The sequence below is a fragment of the Lithobates pipiens genome, unplaced genomic scaffold (genome assembly GCF_037356315.1).
Source record: "Lithobates pipiens isolate NorthernLeopardFrog02 unplaced genomic scaffold, aLitPip1_a1.2 Scaffold_18, whole genome shotgun sequence".
NCBI classification, from domain to species: Eukaryota; Metazoa; Chordata; class Amphibia; order Anura; family Ranidae; genus Lithobates; species Lithobates pipiens.
In genome coordinates, this window is record NW_027507758.1 from 21,123,921 (window position 1) to 21,146,782 (window position 22,862).

General features: G+C 44.6%; 1 protein-coding gene across 7 annotated transcripts in view; it reads left to right on the plus strand.

Moving 5' to 3' along the window:
* LOC143986994 (uncharacterized) overlaps positions 1-22,862 on the plus strand; it is a 165,728-nt gene that overhangs the window by 101,623 nt on the left and 41,243 nt on the right. For all 7 annotated transcript variants that reach the window (XM_077485425.1, XM_077485424.1, XM_077485429.1 and 4 more), the window contains 5 exons: positions 2,167-2,284; positions 3,937-4,101; positions 5,799-5,954; positions 8,641-8,861; positions 19,538-19,712. In XM_077485425.1, the coding sequence (XP_077341551.1) occupies positions 2,167-2,284; positions 3,937-4,101; positions 5,799-5,954; positions 8,641-8,861; positions 19,538-19,712 (835 nt within the window). The remainder of the gene's footprint in view (positions 1-2,166; positions 2,285-3,936; positions 4,102-5,798; positions 5,955-8,640; positions 8,862-19,537; positions 19,713-22,862) is intronic.

Below are 22,862 nucleotides of genomic sequence, written 5' to 3' on the forward strand. Positions count from 1 at the left end.
CCGGCGACATCTCTCCCGGGGGGTTACTTCCGGGTATCGCGGCTCCGGCGCTGTAATTGGCTGAAGCCGCAATGGCATCAGTCCCGCGGATGTGCGCGGGAGCCGCCGGTATCGGCACACAGACTGAAGCAACGGCACATACGTGCCATTGCTTCAGTTTGCCCCAGTGCGCATGTGCCGATGTCATGCAGGTTTAGGAGATATCCTGGGTAGCTACAGGTAAGCCTTATTATAGGCTTACCTGTAGCATAAAGTTGTTGCAATGGGTTTACAACCACTTTAACAGATCTTTAGTTATCACCAGAGGGAACACCAGTGGAAAGAAGGAGGTCCGGATTCCTCTATATAGATCTTCAGCTATTACTAGAGGGATCTCCAGCAGGGAGAAGGGGGTCCTGATTCCTATATATAGATCTTTAGTTAAGCTGGCCAAAAACATATTTTGCCTTTCAGTCAGATGTCGGGGCAGGGGGTGGCTAACGTGGCTACCCACTAAGCGTATTTTAGACCTGTTGATCGGGAACTGGCCAATATTTGAACTGTATATGCAGGGGTCAAGTCCTGGGGAAAAAAGTGTGGGAACTCCCACCCAAGATCCACTCCCCCACCAAAAAAAAAAAAAAGAGAGACCCTCATATGCATATTTATTTCACAGAAAATACAGTGCAGCATTTATTGTAAAGTGCTAATTTACAAAAACAAAACAAGTTAACTTGTCAAACTAACAGAATAATCACCACAAGAATGGAGGGGGGCAGCAGAACAGAGGGGGACAGCAGAATGGAGGGGGACATGGAGGAAAACTGGAGGTGGACAGTAGCAGAACGGAGGGGGACAGCAGAATGGAGGGGGAGTGGGGGACAGCAGCAGAACAGAGGGGGACAGCAGAATGGAGAGGGAGTGGGGGACAGCAGCAGAACGGAGGGGGACAGCAGAATGGAGGGGGAGTGGGGGACAGCAGCAGAACGGAGGGGGACAGCAGAATGGAGGGGGACATGGAGGAAAACTGGAGGGGGACAGTAGCAGAACAGAGGGGGACAGCAGAACAGAGGGGGACAGCAGAACAGAGGGGGAGTGGGGGACAGCAGCAGAATGGAGGGGGAGCATGCTCACTGTAACTAACAAACCTGGAGGTTTGTCAATGACTCTGGTGGGCGGCAAACTCGCAGCGGACCTCGTGGGCGGGAGGACTCGGAGGCTCAGCTCAGGAGAGGAGAAGTTGAACTGGAGAACTCTGGCAGCTCAGAGTTGGGCTGCACTGCTGGCAATGTGCTACAGCGGCTGCGGGAGTAGTCGGCGGTGGCCCCGTCACTGTCTGGCACTGACTGGGCAGTGGGCACAGGCTGGATCCTTACCAGCAGTAAGTGTGGCTCTGTCTGGTGTGGTGTCTGTGGCTGGCTGCTCTCTCTCGGAGGCGCTGCTCAGCATAGCAACCAGTTACTCAGGCATATGCAGAACGCGGCTGCTAATGGGAACTGAGTTCCTGTTGTGGAAAAAGTATAGATACTCCGTTCCCAGGCGTTCCCACAGGACTTGAGCCCTGCGTATATGGCCATCTAATTTTGAATTTTGTGTCCAGTTCTGAAGACCTTGCGTACAAAAAAAGATATTGATGAGATAAAGTGAGTCCAGAGACAGGTAAAAAACCTGGGGATGGAGGGATAAAATGTATAAAGAGAGACGGCAGAAACGTATTTGTACCGTCCGGAAGAAAGAAAATGAGAGGGCATGGATGGAAAACTTTAAATACTTGAAGTGTGTGAATGTGGTTCAGGAGGGAAATATTTTCAATATAAAACTAAGACCAAGAACATGACCTCAAACTAGCAGGAGGAAAGTTCAACACTTACCTTAGAAAGTATAATTTTACAGAAATAGTAGTTGATGCTTTGAACAGTCTTCCAGCAGCAGTAGTATGGCAGTCAACAATAAGTGAATTTAAACATGCTTGGAATAAATTAAACATAGCTCTATATTCAGACAATGGTTAAAGGGTAAAACAACAACAACAAAAAAAAATCAAAAAGGGGCAATCTCGATGGACCGCTTGGTCTTTTTCTGCTTTCACTTTTCTATGTTTCTATGCTTCTCTTTTGAGCACTGGATATCATTTATCACACATGAGTTGCCCGGTAAACGCAGACCTCCAATATTCTCTTCTTCCAGGCTGCAGACGGTACAGGAGGCGCTCCGTCGCCGCACCTCCGATCTGAGAGACACGTTGGTGCTGTCGGAGTTCATGAAGGTTGTCCAGATGGAGGAGGAGAGGCGGAGGAGGAGTACGGTGAGAGAGAAAAATAATACACTTCATTGTGTGTGTGTGTGTCTGACTGGTGACAACTCCAAAATGGAAAGTATAGCCAGGGCCGTCTTTAATATTGATTGGACCCTGAGCAAAATTTTTCTTGCCCCCCCCCGTGCAATTTCCCTCTCCACCTGCTCTGAGACATACAATAAATAGCAGCTAGACCTAAAATCAGTTTACTGTATCAGATCAGGCAGCAATTGCGATTGGTTACCAGCAGTTATAGCATTTCATTACTGGTTACTGACTGGTTGCTAGAGGTTACAACACACATTACGGCTCACTGATTAGTTGCTAGAGGTTACAGCACATTATCTCCTTACAGCAGTGGAGCATGATATACATAAGAATGCTGCCTTTATTTACATATCAATGCCATTGGACGCAGCTATTTTCTTAGTATTGTCACCGCTATTTACATATACATGCCGGTTATTTACATGTAAACACAGGGTCTGCAGGTGAGTCATCTGCACACAACAATAAGGCAGAGCTGGGCAGCATTAGTACCAGCACTTCACACTGAGATATTGGGACACAGCACAGGACTAAAACTTCAAGGGACAAGGGAATTTAAACCTGGATAGTTGGCAAGTATGAGGCAGCTGTTTTGGGCCCCACAACAATGACAGGGCCCAGGGCAGCTGCCCCTTTTGCCCTGCCTTAAAGATGGCCCTGAGTATAGCAAGATGATAGCTGTTTCGTGTTTATTTTTTTCTGTTGGTAGTTTTGCCGGTCCTCATCATCATGTAGCACTTTACCGCTTGGGAAAGCATTAATAAATTCCTGGTTGGAGAATGAGGAAATTCCCACTACTGCCAAGGTGCTAAAGTGTGTTCGGCACTGTGCTTCTGCCTCTCTTATGAAAAAGTTCCTTGATGGTCCTTCTAGGACAGCAATTTGAAGGAACTTTGTAGACTGCAGTTTTCAGTGTAGAAACTGTTAGTTCTGGACACATACTGTACAAACCACTACAATTAATGCAGCTTTATTCAGTGGCGGGCCTCTGCATAGTAAACGCCTTGATGAAATGCATGCCCTTGGCTGCTGGGAAGTGTGATAAGCCCTCAAGGGCCACCGACAGCCTCCCTCAGCACTGCTTCTCCATCTTCCACCTCCCCTGCTGACATGGCTCACGTCTTTAGCCAACCTGGGGATTGGCTAAAGGCCCCAAAATATTCAAGGCAAACCCCTAGCTTCTGCCCACTAGTTCAAGAACATTCTCCAACATTCTAGAAACAGGGGGAGGCACCAGAGAGCTGCCAGGATGGGTCATCCAACCCTGGCCTCTAATAACCCTGACCCAGATTCAGTGACTCAGGTTTATCCCTGGCCAGACTGTAATTTGCCTACTCTATACTAGTAGCACACACTAGAGGGCATAACATATTGTGCTGTATTAGCTGACATTGGGGTTGATTTACTAAAACTAGAGAGTGCAAAAACTGGTGCAGCTCTGCATAGAAACCAATCAGCTCCCAGTTTTTTTTTGTCAAAGCTTAATTGAACAAGGTGAAGTTAGAAGTTGATTGGCTACCATGCACAGCTACACCAGATTTTGCATTCTCCAGTTTTATTAAATCAACCACGCTATCCCTGCTGAACAACTACCTTTTTTGCCTCTTCCACAGCTGCTGGGGGGACCCCCAGATCCCCCTCCAGAACCGGCAGACAGGAAGGACGTGTTCACCCCTTTGGAAGAGCTGCAGGAAGCGGTGGAAATGCTGAATGATGCAGCAAAGGAGAGAGAGCGAGCGCTGGCTGCCACCAAAGGGACAACTGACCTGGATAGGCGGGTGAGTGTCTGCCATGTGTGCTGCTTCCCCATAGCACAGCTAATGCAGGATATTCACTGCTTATGACCAATCAGAATAGGGTGGGATGTTCTGGGATCTGCATTTGTACAACAGAGATACTGGCACTCTCACATTGTCTCCCAACTTCAGAGTGTGCATAACAGTATAAAACTGAACCATATTTTATACTGTGCGTCAATGGCGGCTGGTGGGCTATTCTTCTGGGGGGGGGCGGAAAACAGCCAGCACTACCCCCCTCCCCCCTCTGGACAGTGAGACACTGATGCACCCCACCCCCGCCTGCACCAGAGGCGGCCACAGGGCTGGCAGCACTGTCAGCCAGCAAACCCCCCCCCCCGGCACTTACTATGCAGTGGGCTGTGTCCTCCTCTCCTGCTGTGTCCTCCTCTCCACCTGTGTACTCCGGGCAGCGGTGGGTCCGGCTCCAGTGTGTCTCCTCTTCCACAGCACTAGGCATTCAGTAAGATCCCCTGGCGCTTTGACTAATCGGGAACCAGGTCTTACTGACCTGCCTCCTGATTGGCAAGGACTAACTGTAGTGTGAAAATAGCAAAAACTCATTCGCTATGGTCACACAATTAGGTGGGATTGGGGCCCCGAGCCTACTCTATTTTCAGGCCTATTAGAGCCTCTGGCTTTAATCAGGTGCTTCAAAAAACACACCCCGCCCACCCCCTCATAGGAATTCATGTGCCTGGCTTCCTGAAAGGGAGCATGTATAAGGAGGGTGGCAGGGGTGTTGGGGGGGGGCAGTACCCATAATGCACGGGTCACCCATGCTGTAGGTGTCTTCTCAAATTCCCACCTAACCCCCTGCCCCTTGGACCTTGTTCCCTCTCCTTCCGATCGTGTGTACACAAGTCCACCGGCCAAAAGTCCAAAGTACAAACACGCCTGCTCGGAATCAAGGACGAGCCGGAAGCGCTCGGTCTTGTAAAACTAGCAGTGGGAATGGAGATATCACATGGCTATTGAACTTCCTTTTTATTGGCTCGCCGTACGTCTTGTACGCCACTACGTTCGTAATTGTTGGTCAACATTTGTGTGACCGTGTGTATGCAAGACAAGTTGGAGACAACAACCTTCGAACAAAATTCCACGGTTTTGTTGTCAGAAAGTCCGATCGTGTGTACGGGGCATTAATTGCAAGAAGCTTAATGGAGAAGAACGTTTAATGATATGTCTAACACATTTGGCTCAATTCACAGAGCTCACACAACAAGATACAGACCTTTATTTTCAAAAAAGTGACAGATATTTTCAATGAGTCTGATAAGATTTGAAATTTAAGGTTTTATGGAATAAAGATCTTTATCCTGGTGTTAAAGCGTTGGAGAATTGAGCCTTATGCAGAGGCGGACTGACTATTTGGCCACTCAGGCACTGCCCGAGGGCCCCGGGCCACTAGATGTACATGTATGTGTATACTGTGTGATTGTATACTGTGTGTGTTTGTGTATACTGTGTGGCCTCATAATCACTGATTGCCCGGGGGCCCCATAATCTCCTATTGCCCGGGGGCCCCATGAGTTGTCAGTCCGCCCCTGGCCTTATGTAGATCAATAGATCCAATTTAATGTATGTTCTGTTTTAATGTTGGACAATCTTATTTCCTAAACCTAGGTATTCCCTAAGTCAGGATGTACCGTCATGATCTCTATCTCTTTCTTCTGTAGCTCTTGGCGCTCTCCCAGATGATCCAGTCAGCCAGCGCCCTGACCCAGGAGGTGTGGAGGAAGATGGAGGAGGTGGAACAGGATTATATGGCAGCAAAGAAGTATACCGAGCTGAGAGACCTGCAGGAGATTTCTGCACTACACCAACAAGCAGAGGTAACGGGCCATGGCCTCTAGATAACATTGTCTGCGGTTCACCGTCTCGCAGCATTTGTCCGCAGAAAGTCCGACAACAATTGTCCGATGGAGCGTACACATGGTCGATTTACTGCCAACAGCCTGTCATCGAACATTTCCCTTTGGAAAGTCCGATCGTGTGAACGAGGCTTTAGACATCCAGGTTGCAGCAGGCATGTACTGGCCATCGGGAATACCGGGAGTTTCCCGGTGGGCCGATGGCTCAGTGGGCCACTCTGATGTAAGGGGGCTGGTGATGGGACACTCTGATGTAAGTGGGGTGCTAATGGGACACTCTGATGTAAGGGGGTGCTGATGGGACACTCTGATGTAAGGGGGTGCTGATGGGACACTCTGACGTAAGGGGGTGCTGATGGGACACTCTGATGTAAGGGGGTGCCGATAGGACACTCTGATGTAAGGGGGCTGCTGATGGGACACTCAAAATGTAAGTGGGCTGGTCTGGATGAAGTCCAGGGCCAAATTTCTGTCCCAGTCCAGCCCTGGGTTGCAGAGGAGATCATAACTTGTAGTGCATAGACTTGGAACTTTGACAGTCCAGCATTGGTTATTTGGGAATGATTGAATCAGAACTCTTGACCTAGACTTGAGGGAACACTCAGGGTCTGGTCTGTGGTCTCAGGACTTCTAGATGCAATTCAAGAGTCAAGATGGAAGGATCAAACCATAAGGATACCACGTCCCAGTAATGGAAGCAAAGAAAATCAAAGGGGCCAGAAGGGGCTGGGGGGTGACCAACCCCCGAGACTTTTACCAGTATCGAATCAAAAAGTATCATGTAAGTTATAAAATCAGAGAAATTAACAATTACATATTAATTTATAAAAATAAAACATTTTTTATTTACATCTCACAAAATAAATGATGAAACATCACTATACAACCATGAAAATTATCATACATGGTACAGCGTAGGAAATCCATAAAGAATTACCCAACTTTATACATAAAAAAGACAGAACTAAGCTGCGATTTTCAACATGTTTCGCTCAATTCGAGCTTCTTCAGGAAATAATGCAGCCAGTAATCACAGCTGAAATAGCGGAAATACAAAAGGAAAAATCAATTTATTCATAAAGGTTTATAAACAATAATGTTACATACAGAATAATCGTGTCAAAATATTGTAGATCATATGTTGCAATTTTAATGAATATATAGATAGATAAATAATTATTCACAAATTGAATAGATCGTGAATTTATTTGGGTGGCACAGTGGTATAGTGGGTAGCACTCTCACCTAGCAGTAAGAAGGGTCGCTGGTTCAAATCCCAACCACGACACTACCTGCCTGGAGTTTGCATGTTCTCCATGTGCCTGCGTGGGTTTCCTCCGGGTACTCCGGTTTCCTCCCACAATCCAAAGACATGCAGGTAGGTTAATTGGCTTCTGTCCAAAATTGGCCCTAGTATATGAATGGGGACCTTGGATTGTGGGCACCTTGAGGGTAGGGACCAATGTGAGTGTGCAATGTACAGGGATAGGGTCTATTGTAGACACTCACTCAGGTTGGACTGGTGTCTTTATTCAACCTTACTAACTATGAAACTATGTCTCACCAATTCACCAGGATTCCCCAGATTTGTAGTGTATTCAAAAATGTAGTTAGAAAATTAGAAAGGGTAAGTGTTAGTAAGATTGTGGCCAGTAAAGACGCATCGCCATTTTTCTAACTACATTTTTGAATACACTACAAATCTGGGGAATCCTGGTGAATTGTTGAGACATAAATTCACGATCTATTAAATTTGTGAATAATTATTTATCCATCTATATATTCATTAAAATTGCAACATATGATCTACAATATTTTGACACAATTATTCTGTATGTAACATTATTGTTTATAAACCTTTATGAATAAATTGATTTTTCTTTTTGTATTTCCGCTATTTCAGCTGTGATTACTGGCTGCATTATTTCCTGAAGAAGCTCAAACTGAGCGAAACATGTTGAAAATCGCAGCTTAGTTCTGTCTTTTTTATGTATAAAGTTGGGTAATTCTTTATGGATTTCCACGCTGTACCATGTATGATCATTTTCATGGTTGTATAGTGATGTTTCATCATTTATTTTGTAAGATGTAAATAAAAAATGTTTTATTTTTATAAATTAATATGTAATTGTTAATATCTCTGATTTTATAGCTTACATGATACTTTTTGATTCGATACCGGTAAAAGTCCCGGGGTTGGTCACCCTCCCCCAGCCCCTTCTGACCCCTTTAATTTTCTTGACTTCTAGATGCACCTCAAGATCTCAGTGTTGCACCAGATCCCCAACCAGCTCCTCCAACCTTCATACTGAGATTATGTTAGTTTTATATCTCTTATCATATACTGTATGTATTTTTAATACTGATATATGTAAAGTTCTTATTAGTTAGACTAGACACCAAACTCTTCTTCCACACAGGATACATGTTTTGGATCTCCATACCATTTATTAAAGTATGAAAGCAAGTTAGGAAATCAATTAAAATGCCTTGTATAAAGAATGTGAGTTGTTTCCCTTTGTAGTAACTATCCAACCTGTATAGTCATTGTAGGAAGCTTTATGTTATACTTGACACAGTGCCGGGTTATATGGAACATTTCCAGCTGTGGTGACCTTGACATGACAGCAGCCATTTTGTCCTCCAGGCAGAGGTGACGGGGGAGATGCAGGCAGAGGTGAGGAGGCTGGAAGAGCAGAGGGGCCCGCTACAAGACCTCTGCCCCCAGAGGAGCCAGGAACTGGGGAGAAGCCTTGAGGAAACCCTGCAAGCTTGGGGCCAGCTACAGGAGGACATCCAGAAGAACCGCACCCGATTACATAGAACCTCCCAGCTGAGAGAATTCTTCCTGAGCTACCTGGGGATGATGTAAGTACTGTATTAACTGTGTGTGGATAAGACAGGTTTATATGATCTGACCACAATGACACATGGCAGGAGGCCATGAAATGCCATGATGACTGTAGTCCTCCAGGCCACCCATTGTTGAGTGTCACCAACTTGCTGGTAATCAGGGAACGCCAGTTGCTGAGCCTTGTGAACATGTAGGCCTAGGATTCATAAACGTTGCCCATTGTATGCTGCATGAGACTCCCAGACGAAGTGTAGAATAGGCATAGTAGAGAATTGTGTGACCAGAGGCTGCAGACCTTTCCAGCAAGCAAACATGAGGAGTCAGCAGAACCCAGCTGTGATGGGTTTTCAAGTAATCAGATTAAGGGGTACACCAGTTCTTCTCTGGAGTAAGGCTGGACACAGATGTCAGGAGTGGAATTACTATCTCAGCCCCTCACATTGTCTGAGGGCACAGCTTCACCCTAAACAGGAACAATAGAGTTGCATAAGGACTCCGGTTTAGACTTTGGAGTGGGAAAGTGCAGCTTCACTAACTGTTCACCAACAGTTCTGGCTTATTGAAGAGGTAACAACGGCAAACAAAGACTACCAAAATGTCCAAGAAGAGTCCTATATCACTATCTAAGGCTTTCCCATAGAAACAAAATTGTCACCCAATCCAGCCAAAATAGGGGTGTCACCAACATGTGATGCTCTGCTTTACTCTATCATTCCCCTGCAAACAAAATCCAGACAGCACCTCACAGGGTCACTGGGAGTGTACCTCCTGTAGCCAAGGAAGGTTTGAGCCTGATTGGTGGTTGTAGCTAGACATGTGCAATTCGTTCAGTTCAAAACAAATTTTTTAAGGAATTTAGACAAATTTGTTCAGAAATATCAGAATTTTAGAATTTCTGAGTTTTTCAGAATATTCGGAAATTGGAAAATTAGAACATTCAGAAACTCAGAAATTTGAAATTTCAGAAATTTCAAAATTCGGAAATTCAGAATTTCAGAAATTTGGAAATTTGAAATTCCAAAATCCAAAAATAAGAATTAAAAAATTCAAAAGAATGAAATTCCGAAAAGAAGAACAAAAATTCAAAAACCCAACAATTCGAAATTCTGAAATAATCCTTACAATGGTGATCAGTGAGAAGAATGTCCCTTACATTGGTGTTAGGTGTGACCTCAACAAGTCACCTATTTGTCAGGTTATGTTACCGTTTCCCAATTGTTAGTTAGAGTTCTTATCTAAGCAAAGAGACACGGAGATATTATTCAGTATTTCTGCTCAGAAGTCCGTCGTTAACTCTGACTGTCTCTGACTTTCTCTGGCTCTGAGGCTTCTTTATTACATCTTTTATAGACAGAAAAGGGCAAACATCAGCAAATGTAAAAAAAACAACATTTTTGCAAAGGAAAGACAATTCTCCGGGTGTTATCAGCTGATAAGACAATCTTCTGGGCGTAGACTGCTTTTTAGGGCTGATGCGGCCTCTTCTTGATGAGTACGTGACAAAAGATGATGAATCCTTATTTTACAGAGAGAAATACAAGTAATTAGTAAGACATAAGGTCAACCATTTTATTTTGACACCCCTTAATCCTTACATTTCCCCCTTTGACATCACCCCTCCCTCTTGCCCTGGGTCCACCTGAACAAGTTCTAGTCGGCCTATATCCAGAGTACTCTCCCTGACCGCGAGTTGTCAGAGGGGTATACACCCATCCCCCTGGACAGTACCAACATCTAAAATTCAGGAAGAGTGGCTTTTCTGACAGATGGGTGATGTCAAGAAACTAAATCTACCTATCTTCACAAAAGTTCCATCTTTTCCGCATCATTTACCTTGGCTTTCTTGCAAAAGCACATAAACAACTTAAAGCATGCATAAAAGAAAAATACGAATAAGAGCACCACTATAATCGTCATTGCTGCCTTCTTAACCCAAGAGAATAACCCTGAGAAACTAAAAGTTCCACCAAACGGATCCCAGTCGCGACCAATATTTCGGGCCTTCTCTTGTAAATTCTTTACTTCCGTTCGGTGTTGTGCAATGATGTCATAATAATCAGGTACCTCAATACTGGTGTTATGTATCCAAGTACAGCACTCATAGTCCTCAGTAGTTTCACAGAGTCCTGTCAGTGCTGCACTCATACTTTCAATTGCTAATTCATGTAATTCTAATTGTTGTCTGATGGCTCTGGTCTCCAGATTTAACTTAGTAATGTCATCAGAGTTTTTCTCCAAAACATCATTAATAATTCCTGTATAGTTATTTAGTCTTTTCATTAAGTCTATACCCCATCCTGTCCAGGACGGGAACCAAGCCCATGCCATGTCCTTCTTCAGGAATATTTCTCTTTTACTACGATACCTGAGGGGATATCTAGGGTGCATGCTAGCTTCTAATAGGTGATCACCTCGTTCATCACCTACTACTCCCATTACTGGTACTAAACTTGCGAGGTAGCACCATCCCTGAGCTCTTCTAGGTATCCAAGTATAACATTTATCCTCACAACAGATGTATATATTATTTCCTAGAGCTACTGATCTTGAACTGATATCATTTCTATAACGAGAGGTGTATCCATAGAGGGATAAGTTGGATACTAACCACCTAACATTATTATCCACAATGTTAGTGAGGAAGTCAGATAATGTCTGGTGTGTGCTGGAATTACTGGGATAGAAGCTTCCATTTAATACGACAATGGACAAATTAAACTTGCTGTCTTGGCATTCTCCATTTCCTCCCGTTGTGTTCCCTAAGTTGAAACACCAATCAGGGGAAAAGGCGAGGCCATTTGACTTAAACATTACTGTCTCGCTGGTATTTGTTCTAATTATGTTAATGCTACTGTTAGCAAGATCAGTATAGTTTATAGGAACTGCCATCAGTGGTATACTTGCTGTGCTGGGGTGTAATTTGCTACAAATCCAACATTTCTCATATCCTGACTTCTGGGCATAAGCATATTTAAACTTCAGTAATAACATTTTTTTAGAAAATCCTTCATCCTTGTATATTTTATTCTGTGAGGTAACCAAACTATTAGCCAGAATTACTGAAACAATAAAAAGATACATGTTGTCATTTGCCAACTGGCTCCTTTTTACAATGAGAAGCGTGGATCCAGGTAGGTTTCCCTTCCAATTTCACTGAGGTTGCTGTAATCAATAGCACCTGGAAAGGACCTTCAAACCTTGGTTCCAGTGTCTTTCTGGTATGTTTCTTTACATACACATAGTCTCCTGGTTGTAGATCGTGTGTACCTGTGACAGAATTAGGGTCTGGAAGAGAAGAATACACACTCTTGTGGATTTTAGTCAGACGCTGTTGCAACTGTATTACATACGTAGTTAAACTATCACATTGTAATTGCATACTTTGAGGAAAATATAAACCTAATCTAGGTGCACTTCCAAACAGTATTTCATATGGGGATAACCCTGTTTTTCCTGTTGGGGTGTACCTAATAGAGAACAAAGCTAAGGGTAGGCACTCAGGCCATGGTTTGTTCAACTCCTGCATAGCTTTTTGTATTTTCAGTTTGATTGTACCATTTACTCTTTCTACTGATCCTGAACTCTGTGGGTGGTAAGGAGTATGAAAACTTTGTTGAACCCCTAACATTGCCATCACATTTTGCATTATTTCTCCCGTGAAATGTGTCCCCCTATCTGATTCTATTGTTTCTGGGAGACCAAACCTAGGTATCAGCTCAGTAATCAGTTTCTTGGCGGTGGCTTTTGCCGTAGCTGATTTCACAGGATAACTTTCGGCCAGCCTGAAAAATAGGCAGATGCACACGAGAACAAATTCAAAGGGGCCGCTCTCAGGCAGTTGTATGTAGTCAATCTGCAGTCTCTGAAAGGGATATTGGGCCTGGACCTGATGTTTACGTGGGGTTTTCACTCTCTGTCCTGGGTTATTAATCAGACAGATTTGGCATGCAGCACAGTAGTTCCTTGCAGTACTACTGAATCCAGGGGCTAGCCATCCTTGGCTTACAATCCTATACATAGAATTGGAGCTGACATGAGTGGGTAAGTGAACAGCCGCTGCCATTGCTGGGTATAGAGAAGCGGGTAGACATATTTTGTCTCCTTCTCTCCATACATTGTCAAAGCCTGGTGCAGCTCCCTCCTTAACCCAACGGTCCTTCTCAATAGCCCCTGCTTGTTCCTGTAGTTCCATTAGCTGCTGCCATGTGGTTTCGGGCATACTCACCTGTACCGTGGCTAAGGTCTCAGGGCTTACTTCCCCTAGAGCTGCCTTCTTTGCAGTTAAATCTGCAAATGCGTTTCCTTTTGCCTCAGTTGTTTTTGCGCTCGTGTGTGCCGCTATCTTCATGATGGCTACTCTTATAACCTTTTGAAGATTGTTCAGGACTCTTTTGATTCCTTCACCATGTTTAACAGGTGTGCCTGCTGCTGTAAGGTAACCTCTAGCTTTCCATATGTGGCCATAATCATGTGCAACACCGTAGGCGTATGCGGAATCAGTGTAAATGTTCCCTTCTTGTCCCTCCAAGTGTTCTAGGGCTTTCTCTAGAGCGGTTAGTTCCGCTTCTTGTGCCGACATGTGTGCTGGTAGTGACTTTGCCTCAATTACCTGTGTGTCCGTTACCACAGCATAACCTGTGTGATATTTACCTTTGTCATCGGCAAATCTACTACCATCTATGTACAGTGTGTGTTCTGCATTTGTAATGGGTATGTCTGTGACATGTGGGAACCCCGTGGTTTCTTGTTCCATAAGTTGGAAACAATCGTGTTCATCAGATGTTATGTCCTGAAACGAAAGTGTGTCAGAATCCTGAGTATCTTGTGCTGTGTCTACACCATTATCATCATTACTCCCCCCTGTCAAATCTGTCTGTAATGGTAAAAGCTGTGCTAAGTTAAAAGAAGTGCATCGCTGAAAGGTAACATTGGGGGGTAGGAGCAAAGTGCATTGTAGACGCAGCTGCCTTGCCATTGATATGTGTTTTGGTTGGACCTGTGATAAGATGGCGTGTATGTCATGTGTGGTATGTACCACTACAGGATTGTCTAAGACAATTTCTGAGGATTTGTCAATGATAATTGACACTGCTGCAACTGCTCGTACACAGGACGGTGATCCTCTAGAGACAGGATCGAGAGCCGCCGAGAAGTATGCTACCGGCCTTTGTTTGATGTGTTGTTGTGTCAACACCCCTGTTGCGTGTCCCGTGATTTCAGCAATGTACAAATGAAATGTTTTGGTATAGTCAGGGATCCCGATCGCAGGTGCCGAAATTAGTAACCTTTTTAAGGTGCTAAAAGATTCATGACCTGCTTCTGTGAGTACATAGGGTACTATTTTCAAGCAATCATATAATGGCTGCATCAGAGAACTGGCATGTGGTATCCATTGTCTACAATATGACACCATTCCCAGAAACATACGAAGTTGCTTAAAATTGCGTGGGATATTCATTTGTCTTATGGCCTGGACTCGGTCTTCAGTGAGATGTCGAGTACCCTGGGATATACAGTGGCCCAAAAAGACAACCTTTTTCTGACATACCTGTAACTTAGTTCTATTCACCTTACACCCTTTTTCAGCCAGGAATTGTAACAATGATAGAGTGGCTTTTAAACAAGTCTACATATTGCAACAATACACAAGTGTCAGGCGGTAGCCATTCCCCCTATTTTTACTTTTTAAGGTTTAGTCAGTGGGGCATTGGACAAAAGACCGTCATAACCACTTATGGGTATGGTGTCACGGGACGTCATGTGTGGAGGGACTACTGAATCAGACAACAGACTGCGTGACGCTCCTGTGTCAACCAAACAAGGAATATGTTTACCTTCCACCTTCATCAACATGTGGAGCATTTTGTTCTCTGATTCAGCTAGGACTGGGGCAAGTCATGCGGTCGGATCGTCCCTATCATTGGTACGCCTCTGTCTGTAGTCCCTCGTGTCTCTGTCCGTGTTTCCTTCCTGTTCGTCTTTTATCCTTTTCCTACAGTCTCTTTTTATATGTCTCACCTTGTTGCAGTAATAACAGGTAAGAGGTTTACGGGAGAAATTCCCTCCTTCATTGACCCGGGCAACAGTGTTAACTCCCGGTGTCCTTCTGGGTTTAGTTTCTGCTAAATCAGCCTCTATGCCTTGTGCTTTCTGCAACAATGTTCCTCTGTCCCGTATGGCTCTCCATTCGGGAGTACATGCCTTCAGTTTGTCACCTATTTGGGGTACTAGTCCTTCCATAAACTGTCGATTGAAAGCCCTAATGGTGACGGGTAAGGCTAAATCTAGACCTTCGTCAGCCATCATGCTTTCCATGTTGAGGTAAAATTCTGTAACAGTCTGACCTGGGGCCTGTTTTATGGGCGCTGTCGAACCCCTTTCCTGCTGTTTCCCTTGGCAAAATTCTCGTAACTGAGCAATAAACAGGGGTCTAGAGTCTATATGACGAGGATGTATTCCTGGTGGATCTGTGGTAGGATCCCCATTCGGTCTATGTGGAGCAATTTCATTCATAAATTGATTAAACATCGTTAGTGTCATTTTATGTCTACATATATCTTCCCCATCTTGCCAAGTTGCTTCATGTGTGTCTAGTAATTGTGTCACGAATCTACAGAATGCGGCAGGTTTTGCTACGGGATCAGGAGCATTCTGTATTAATGCCATAAGAGTGTCAGCCGACCAAGGTGTCCATGTCCTCAGAACGACTTGTCGGGTCACTGTAGGTGGCTGTCCTGCTTGACCCGCATTTGGATTATTTACTTGTATTACCCTAGTCCGACTATGGACTGGAGCTACGGGCTCTGGTCTTTGAGCGCCGCAATGCACACATTCCTGTGCCCAGTCTGGGTTCTGGATACCGCATACTCGGCATACCCATCCTCTTCCTCTTAAGGAAGGATAAAGTTTTGGTCTTTCATTACCTGGTGTGGTAGTGTTATAAGGAGGTGGAGTATCTCCCGTATTTACCCTATCGCCGGGAGCAGAAGGAAGACTTTTGTGTCGGACCTTCATATCCCATCCACCCTTTTCCTGACAATACTCCCATCCCTCCTCTTCAGCCCTGTTGGAAACCTTAATTAAACATTGTATTTGTGATACCCATCCGTTTTGCAATATCTCTCCCTGTCTGTCTTTCTTTATTTCTTCCCAACCTTCTACACTTAATCCATTTTCTCCATCCATCCCCAATTTCTTGAGAATCCTATTCGTGCCCTGTGCCTTATCCTTCCCATACAACATTGTAATTATGTCTTTAACAGCATAACATTTCTGAGATTCCTCCTGGGGTTTACCATGTGTCTGGCCCATTTTGACAGTCCTGCCTAGGTGGCGTTTGGATCACTTACTAAGTGTCTCGTTGCCTTCTCCTCCTAGGGTGCCAAAATACTAAAAACCTCTCCTAGATGAGATTTCTGAAATCGAATTACCTTATATGCTAGCCAACTGACAAATATTATGACCAGACTGACAGCTACAACATATACAAGCATTCCCTTTTGGTGGCCAAACACATATGACTAGGTCTCCGGGACTTTGTGGAGACCTTATTTCCCTTCCCATTACCATGGAATCTCTCAGCATTCGTTTCTTATTCCTGCTTTATTAAGGCAGTCAGGACTTATACTTTCAACCCGTTTTTAGGCTCATGAATCAAAAAGCGTATATCAAACTTAAGTGTCGGACCCCCAAAGTACTCTTACGAGTTAAGGGCGCATTCCGTTACCCATTGGGATGATATATGTTTCAATTCACACCATACAAACAGGGCTTATCTCATTCACAACAGACAGATGACAAGTAGACAGACAAGAAACAACGGTAACATAAGCCAAAATATTAAGTTCAAGACCCGCTTACTACAGAGGTTGGTGTTTACCTGAAGAACAATTCAGACAGATCAGGTGGGCACAAATCTAAGAAGCACAGAGTTTATAAGAAAATAAAGCTTTTCTTACCTGCGCAGGATTTGTCTGTGGTTCTTGATGTGCCCGACCTTTTTGTTCCGTCCTTATGTTCGTTCGCCTCTTGTAGTTTCTTTCTGCGGGTCCCTTGTTCGCGGCGCCAGAAATGTTAGGTGAGACCTCAACAAGTCACCTATTTGTCAGGTTATGTTACCGTTTCCCAATTGTTAGTTAGAGTTCTTATCTAAGCAAAGAGACACGGAGATATTATTCAGTATTTCTGCTCAGAAGTCCGTCGTTAACTCTGACTGTCTCTGACTTTCTCTGGCTCTGAGGCTTCTTTATTACATCTTTTATAGACAGAAAAGGGCAAACATCAGCAAATGTAAAAAAAACAACATTTTTGCAAAGGAAAGACAATTCTCCGGGTGTTATCAGCTGATAAGACAATCTTCTGGGCGTAGACTGCTTTTTAGGGCTGATGCGGCCTCTTCTTGATGAGTACGTGACAATAGATGACGAATCCTTATTTTACAAAGAAGGATAGAAAAATACAAGTATTTAGTAAGACATAAGGTCAACCATTTTGTTTTGACACCCCTTAATCCTTACATTGGTGATCAGTGAGAAGAATGTCCCTTACATTGGTGATCAGTGAGAAGAATGTTCCTTACATTGGTGATCAGTGAGAAGAATGTTCCTTACATTGGTGATCAGTGAGAAGAATGTTCCTTACATTGGTGATCAGTGAGAAGAATGTTCCTTACATTCATGGTCAGTGGGAAGAATGTTTCTTACATTCGTGGTCAGTGGGAAGAATGTTCTTTACATTGGTGATCAGTGAGAAGAATGCTCCTTACATTGGTGATCAGTGAGAAGAATGTTCCTTACATTGGTGATCAGTGAGAAGAATGTTCCTTACATTCATGGTCAGTGGGAAGAATGTTCCTTACATTCGTGGTCAGTGGGAAGAATGTTCTTTACATTGGTGATCAGTGAGAAGAATGTTCCTTACATTGGTGATCAGTGAGAAGAATGTTCCTTACATTGGTGATCAGTGGGAAGAATGTTCTTTACATTGGTGATCAGTGAGAAGAATGTTTCTTACATTGGTGATCAGTGAGAAGAATGTTCCTTACATTGGTGATCAGTGAGAAGAATGTTCCTTACATTCATGGTCAGTGGGAAGAATGTTCCTTACATTCGTGGTCAGTGGGAAGAATGTTCTTTACATTGGTGATCAGTGAGAAGAATGTCCCTTACATTGGTGATCAGTGAGAAGAATGTTCCTTACATTGGTGATCAGTGGGACGAATGTTCTTTACATTGGTGATCAGTGAGAAGAATGTTTCTTACATTGGTGATCAGTGAGAAGAATGTTCCTTACATTGGTGATCAGTGGGAAGAATGTTCTTTACATTGGTGATCAGTGAGAAGAATGTTTCTTACATTGGTGATCAGTGAGAAGAATGTTCCTTACATTGGTGATCAGTGAGAAGAATGTTCCTTACATTGGTGATCAGTGAGAAGAATGTTCCTTACATTGGTGATCAGTGAGAAGAATGTTCCTTACATTGGTGATCAATGAGAAGAATGTTCCTTACATTCATGGTCAGTGGGAAGAATGTTCCTTACATTGGTGATCAGTGGGAAGAATGTCCCTTACATTGGTGATCAGTGAGAAGAATGTTCCTTACATTGGTGATCGGTGAGAAGAATGTTCCTTACATTGGTGATCAGTGAGAAGAATGTTCCTTACATTGGTGATCAGTGGGAAGAATGTCCCTTACATTGGTGTTCAGTGGGAAGAATGCTCCTTACATTGGTGATCAGTGAGAAGAATGTTCCTTACATTGGTGATCAGTGAGAAGAATGTTCCTTACATTGGTGATCAGTGAGAAGAATGTTCCTTACATTGGTGATCAATGAGAAGAATGTTCCTTACATTCATGGTCAGTGGGAAGAATGTTCCTTACATTGGTGATCAGTGGGAAGAATGTCCCTTACATTGGTGATCAGTGAGAAGAATGTTCCTTACATTGGTGATCGGTGAGAAGAATGTTCCTTACATTGGTGATCAGTGAGAAGAATGTTCCTTACATTGGTGATCAGTGGGAAGAATGTCCCTTACATTGGTGTTCAGTGGGAAGAATGCTCCTTACATTGGTGATCAGTGGGAAGAATGTTCCTTACATTGGTGATCAGTGAGAAGAATGTTCCTTACATTGGTGATCAGTGAGAAGAATGTTCCTTACATTGGTGATCAGTGAGAAGAATGATCCTTACATTGGTGATCAGTGGAAAGAATGCTCTCTACAGTGGTGGTCAGTGGGAAGAATGTTCTCTACAGTGGTGGTCAGTTGGGAGAAGAATGCCCCCTTAAGGTTGTGATCAGAATACCAAGATTAGAGATCAGATCATTTGCATTATGCCACTGGCTCTGCCAAGGGAAACCAGCCTTGGAACTATGCATGATGGGAGGTCAATCATCCACAGTTCAAGGAAGCTCTAGCAACTTCTAGAGGAATTCTAGGGTCCCATGGAACCCTTGTTGAGAATGGTTTACAAGCTGCCATTACAATGTCTCTTTCTGTAGACCAGGTTTCCCCCAAGGTTTGAGAGCCCATTCATGATCAGATAGCTCCCACTTAAAGGTCATCCATGGTTTTCGACATAATTAGGAAATTTTCCTGGAAACTGAGTTTTTCAAACAAATTGCCACCCCAGTTTTCCCAATGCTCTTCCCAGACGTTGTAGAATGAGCCCATGTGATCCTCTCTCTGCAGATCCTGGACGGAGGAAACGAGATCTCAGATCCTGTCGGACAGCCCAGAGGACCGGCTCAGCCCAGCATGGAGGGAGGGGCTGGAGAGAAGCATTGATGGCAAAATGAAAGAGTTTGAAGTGCTGGCGGGTGTCGGCTGGAAGCTGATTGGAGAAGATCGGCTTCTGACGCTGACGGTGAGTGCGGACAGCGCCTTATGTCATAGTCTTGGGAGCTGCAGTGCCGGTCACCATTGTCACCAGGACAGAAAGTGACAGGTAAACCAAATTTGACAGAAGTCATCAAAAAAAAAAGGAAGGGAAACATTCAATGTGGTAGAAGAGCTTATTTGTGGGAGGTAAGGGTTCTTTTCTGTTAGAGCTAAGCTTCTTTGTTGGAAGTCAGGGTTATCTGCTGTTAGAGCTGGACTTTGGGAATATTGAGATTTGTTAACCCCTTCAAGGCTTTGTGTACTTGATGATTCCATTCAGAAGACTTTTTTAAGACTTTTTATCATGGGTGAAAGGGTCCAGGCACAGTATAGCAGTTTGTTTCTACTCTATGGGGGTACAGGATAGGAAGATTTTTATGTCATGGCATCTTGTCTGTCAATATTCGTAAGTGTTTTGTCTTTCCAAAAAAATATTCGTAAGGGTGCAGTTCGAGTGTGCGTGATACTTTACAATATAAAAAACCCACAAAAACCCACAAAAACTATAAATATTTTTTATCTTAATTTTTTTGTTTTCTGGTTTATTTTATTTTGGGTAGAAATACTCCAGGACCCCTTTGGTTGGCAATCAGTGACTTTGCTGTAGTTGCTAAGCGTTTCAAAGTCGCAAGTTTTACCGCGATTTTGTTCAGGTCATCAATGTAAAAGGCAGAAAAAAAGCCTGTAATCTGCCCCAAAGAAGCTCATGTTCTTTTTTGAGCTTAGGGCGTTTTTCAAGAGTTTTGCTTCAGGTGACAAAACGCTTCAGATGTGAACAGGTGCCATTGAAATGAATAGGATTTTGCTTGTTGGGCGTTTTTCAGGCGTTTTACGAGCGTTTTATGAGCTGAAAACACTCAGGTTTAAATGCAAATCTTAAGATCTGAAATATTTTTAATAGAGGTCGACCGATATATCGGCCGATATTTGCCGTTTTTTAAATAATCGGCATCGGCCGATTGTGCTGATAAAAAGCCAATTCTACAGCGGGACTTTGAAATGACTTCTGTAAGAAGTCAGTGTGAGTTGCTGAGTCTTCATAGCAACACTTTCCTCCTCTCTGGGCAGGCTGCCAAGAAAAGAACTAAATGATACAAAGTTTACACTTCTGAATGAATGAAGTCATCTCTGTGTAGAAGTTCTCAGTTTAACCATTTGAAGACTAAGGCCTCATGCACACGAGACGCAGATGAAACCTCTGTTAAAAAAAAGCTGAAACGCGCGTTTAGAAACGCGCGTTTTGCCGCGTTTGCATGTCGCGCTTAGACGCGTTTAGACGCGTTTGCGTTTAGACGCGTTTATAAAGATAACATCATGTAGACCCTCCCCAAGCTCTCAAAGCATTTTTTTTAACTATTTCTGCTATTTTGATCAGAGTGAGCAGCAGCAGCATAGAGAGCAGTTGTACACTTGCATATGCCGTGTCACTTGCCACGGTACCTGCCACAAGTTGTGGATTGTCCACTTGCCACGTCACTTGCCACAAGTTGGGGATTGTCCACTTGCCACATCACCTGCCACGTCACCTGCCACAAATTGTGGATTGTCCACTTGCCACGTCACTTGCCACATCACCTGCCACGTCACTTGCCACGAGATGTGGATTGTCCACTTTCCACGTCATCTGCCATGCCACCTGCCACAAGCTGTGGATTGTCCACTTGCCACGTCACCAGCCACATCACCTGCCACAAGTTGTGGATTGTCTACTTGCCGCGTCACTTGCCACATCACCTGCCACGTCACTTGCCACGTCACCTGCCACAAGTTGTGGATTGTTCACTTGCCACGTCACCTGCCACGTCACCTGCCACAAGTTGTGGATTGTCCACTTGCCACGTCACTTGCCACAAGCTGTGGATTGTCCACTTGCCACATCACTTGCCACGTCACCTGCCACGTCACTTGCCACGTCACCTGCCACGTCACCTGCCACAAGTTTTGGATTGTCCACTTGCCACGTCACTTGCCACATCAGCTGCCACGTCACTTGCCACGAGATGTGGATTGTCCACTTTCCACGTCATCTGCCATGCCACCTGCCACAAGCTGTGGATTGTCCACTTGACACGTCACCAGCCACATCACCTGCCACAAGTTGTGGATTGTCCACTTGCCACGTGACTTGCCACATCACCTGCCACGTCACTTGCCACATCATCTGCCACAAGTTGTGGATTGTCTACTTGCTGCGTCACTTGCCACTTCACCTGCCACGTCACCTGCCACGTCACCTGCCACAAGTTGTGGATTGTCCACTTGCCACGTCACTTGCCACAAGCTGTGGATTGTCCACTTGCCACATCACTTGCCACATCACCTGCCACGTCACTTGCCACGAGATGTGGATTGTCCACTTGCCATGTCACTTGCCACGTCACCTGCCACGTCACTTGCCACGTCAGCTGCCACGTCACTTGCCACAAGATGTGGATTGTCCACTTGTCACATCACCTGCCACATCACTTGCCACATCACCTGCCACAAGTTGTGGATTGTCCACTTGCCACGTCACTTGCCACATCACCTGCCACGTCACTTGCCACAAGATGTGGATTGTCCACTTTCCACGTCACCTGCCATGCCATCTGCCACAAGTTGTGGATTGTCCATTTACCACGTCACCAGCCACATCACCTGCCACAAGTTGTGGATTGTCCACTTGCCACACCACTTTCCACGTCACCTGCCACGTCACCTGCCACAAGATGTGGATTGTCCACTTGCCACGTCACCAGCCACATCACCTGCCACAAGTTGTGGATTGTCCACTTGCCACATCCCTTGCCACGTCCCCTGCCACGTCACCTGCCACAAGTGGATTGTCCACTTGCCACATCACTTGCCACATCACCTGCCACAAGTTGTGGATTGTCCACTTGCCACGTCACCTGACACAAGTTGTGGATTGTCCACTCGCCACGTCACTTGCCACATCCCCTGCCACAAGTGGATTGTCCACTTGCCACATCACTTGCCCCATCACCTGCCACAAGTTGTGGATTGTCCACTTGCCACGTCACCTGACACAAGTTGTGGATTGTCCACTCGCCACGTCACTTGCCACATCACCTTCCACAAGTGGATTGTCCACTTGCCACGTCACTTGCCACGTCCCCTGCCACAAGTGGATTGT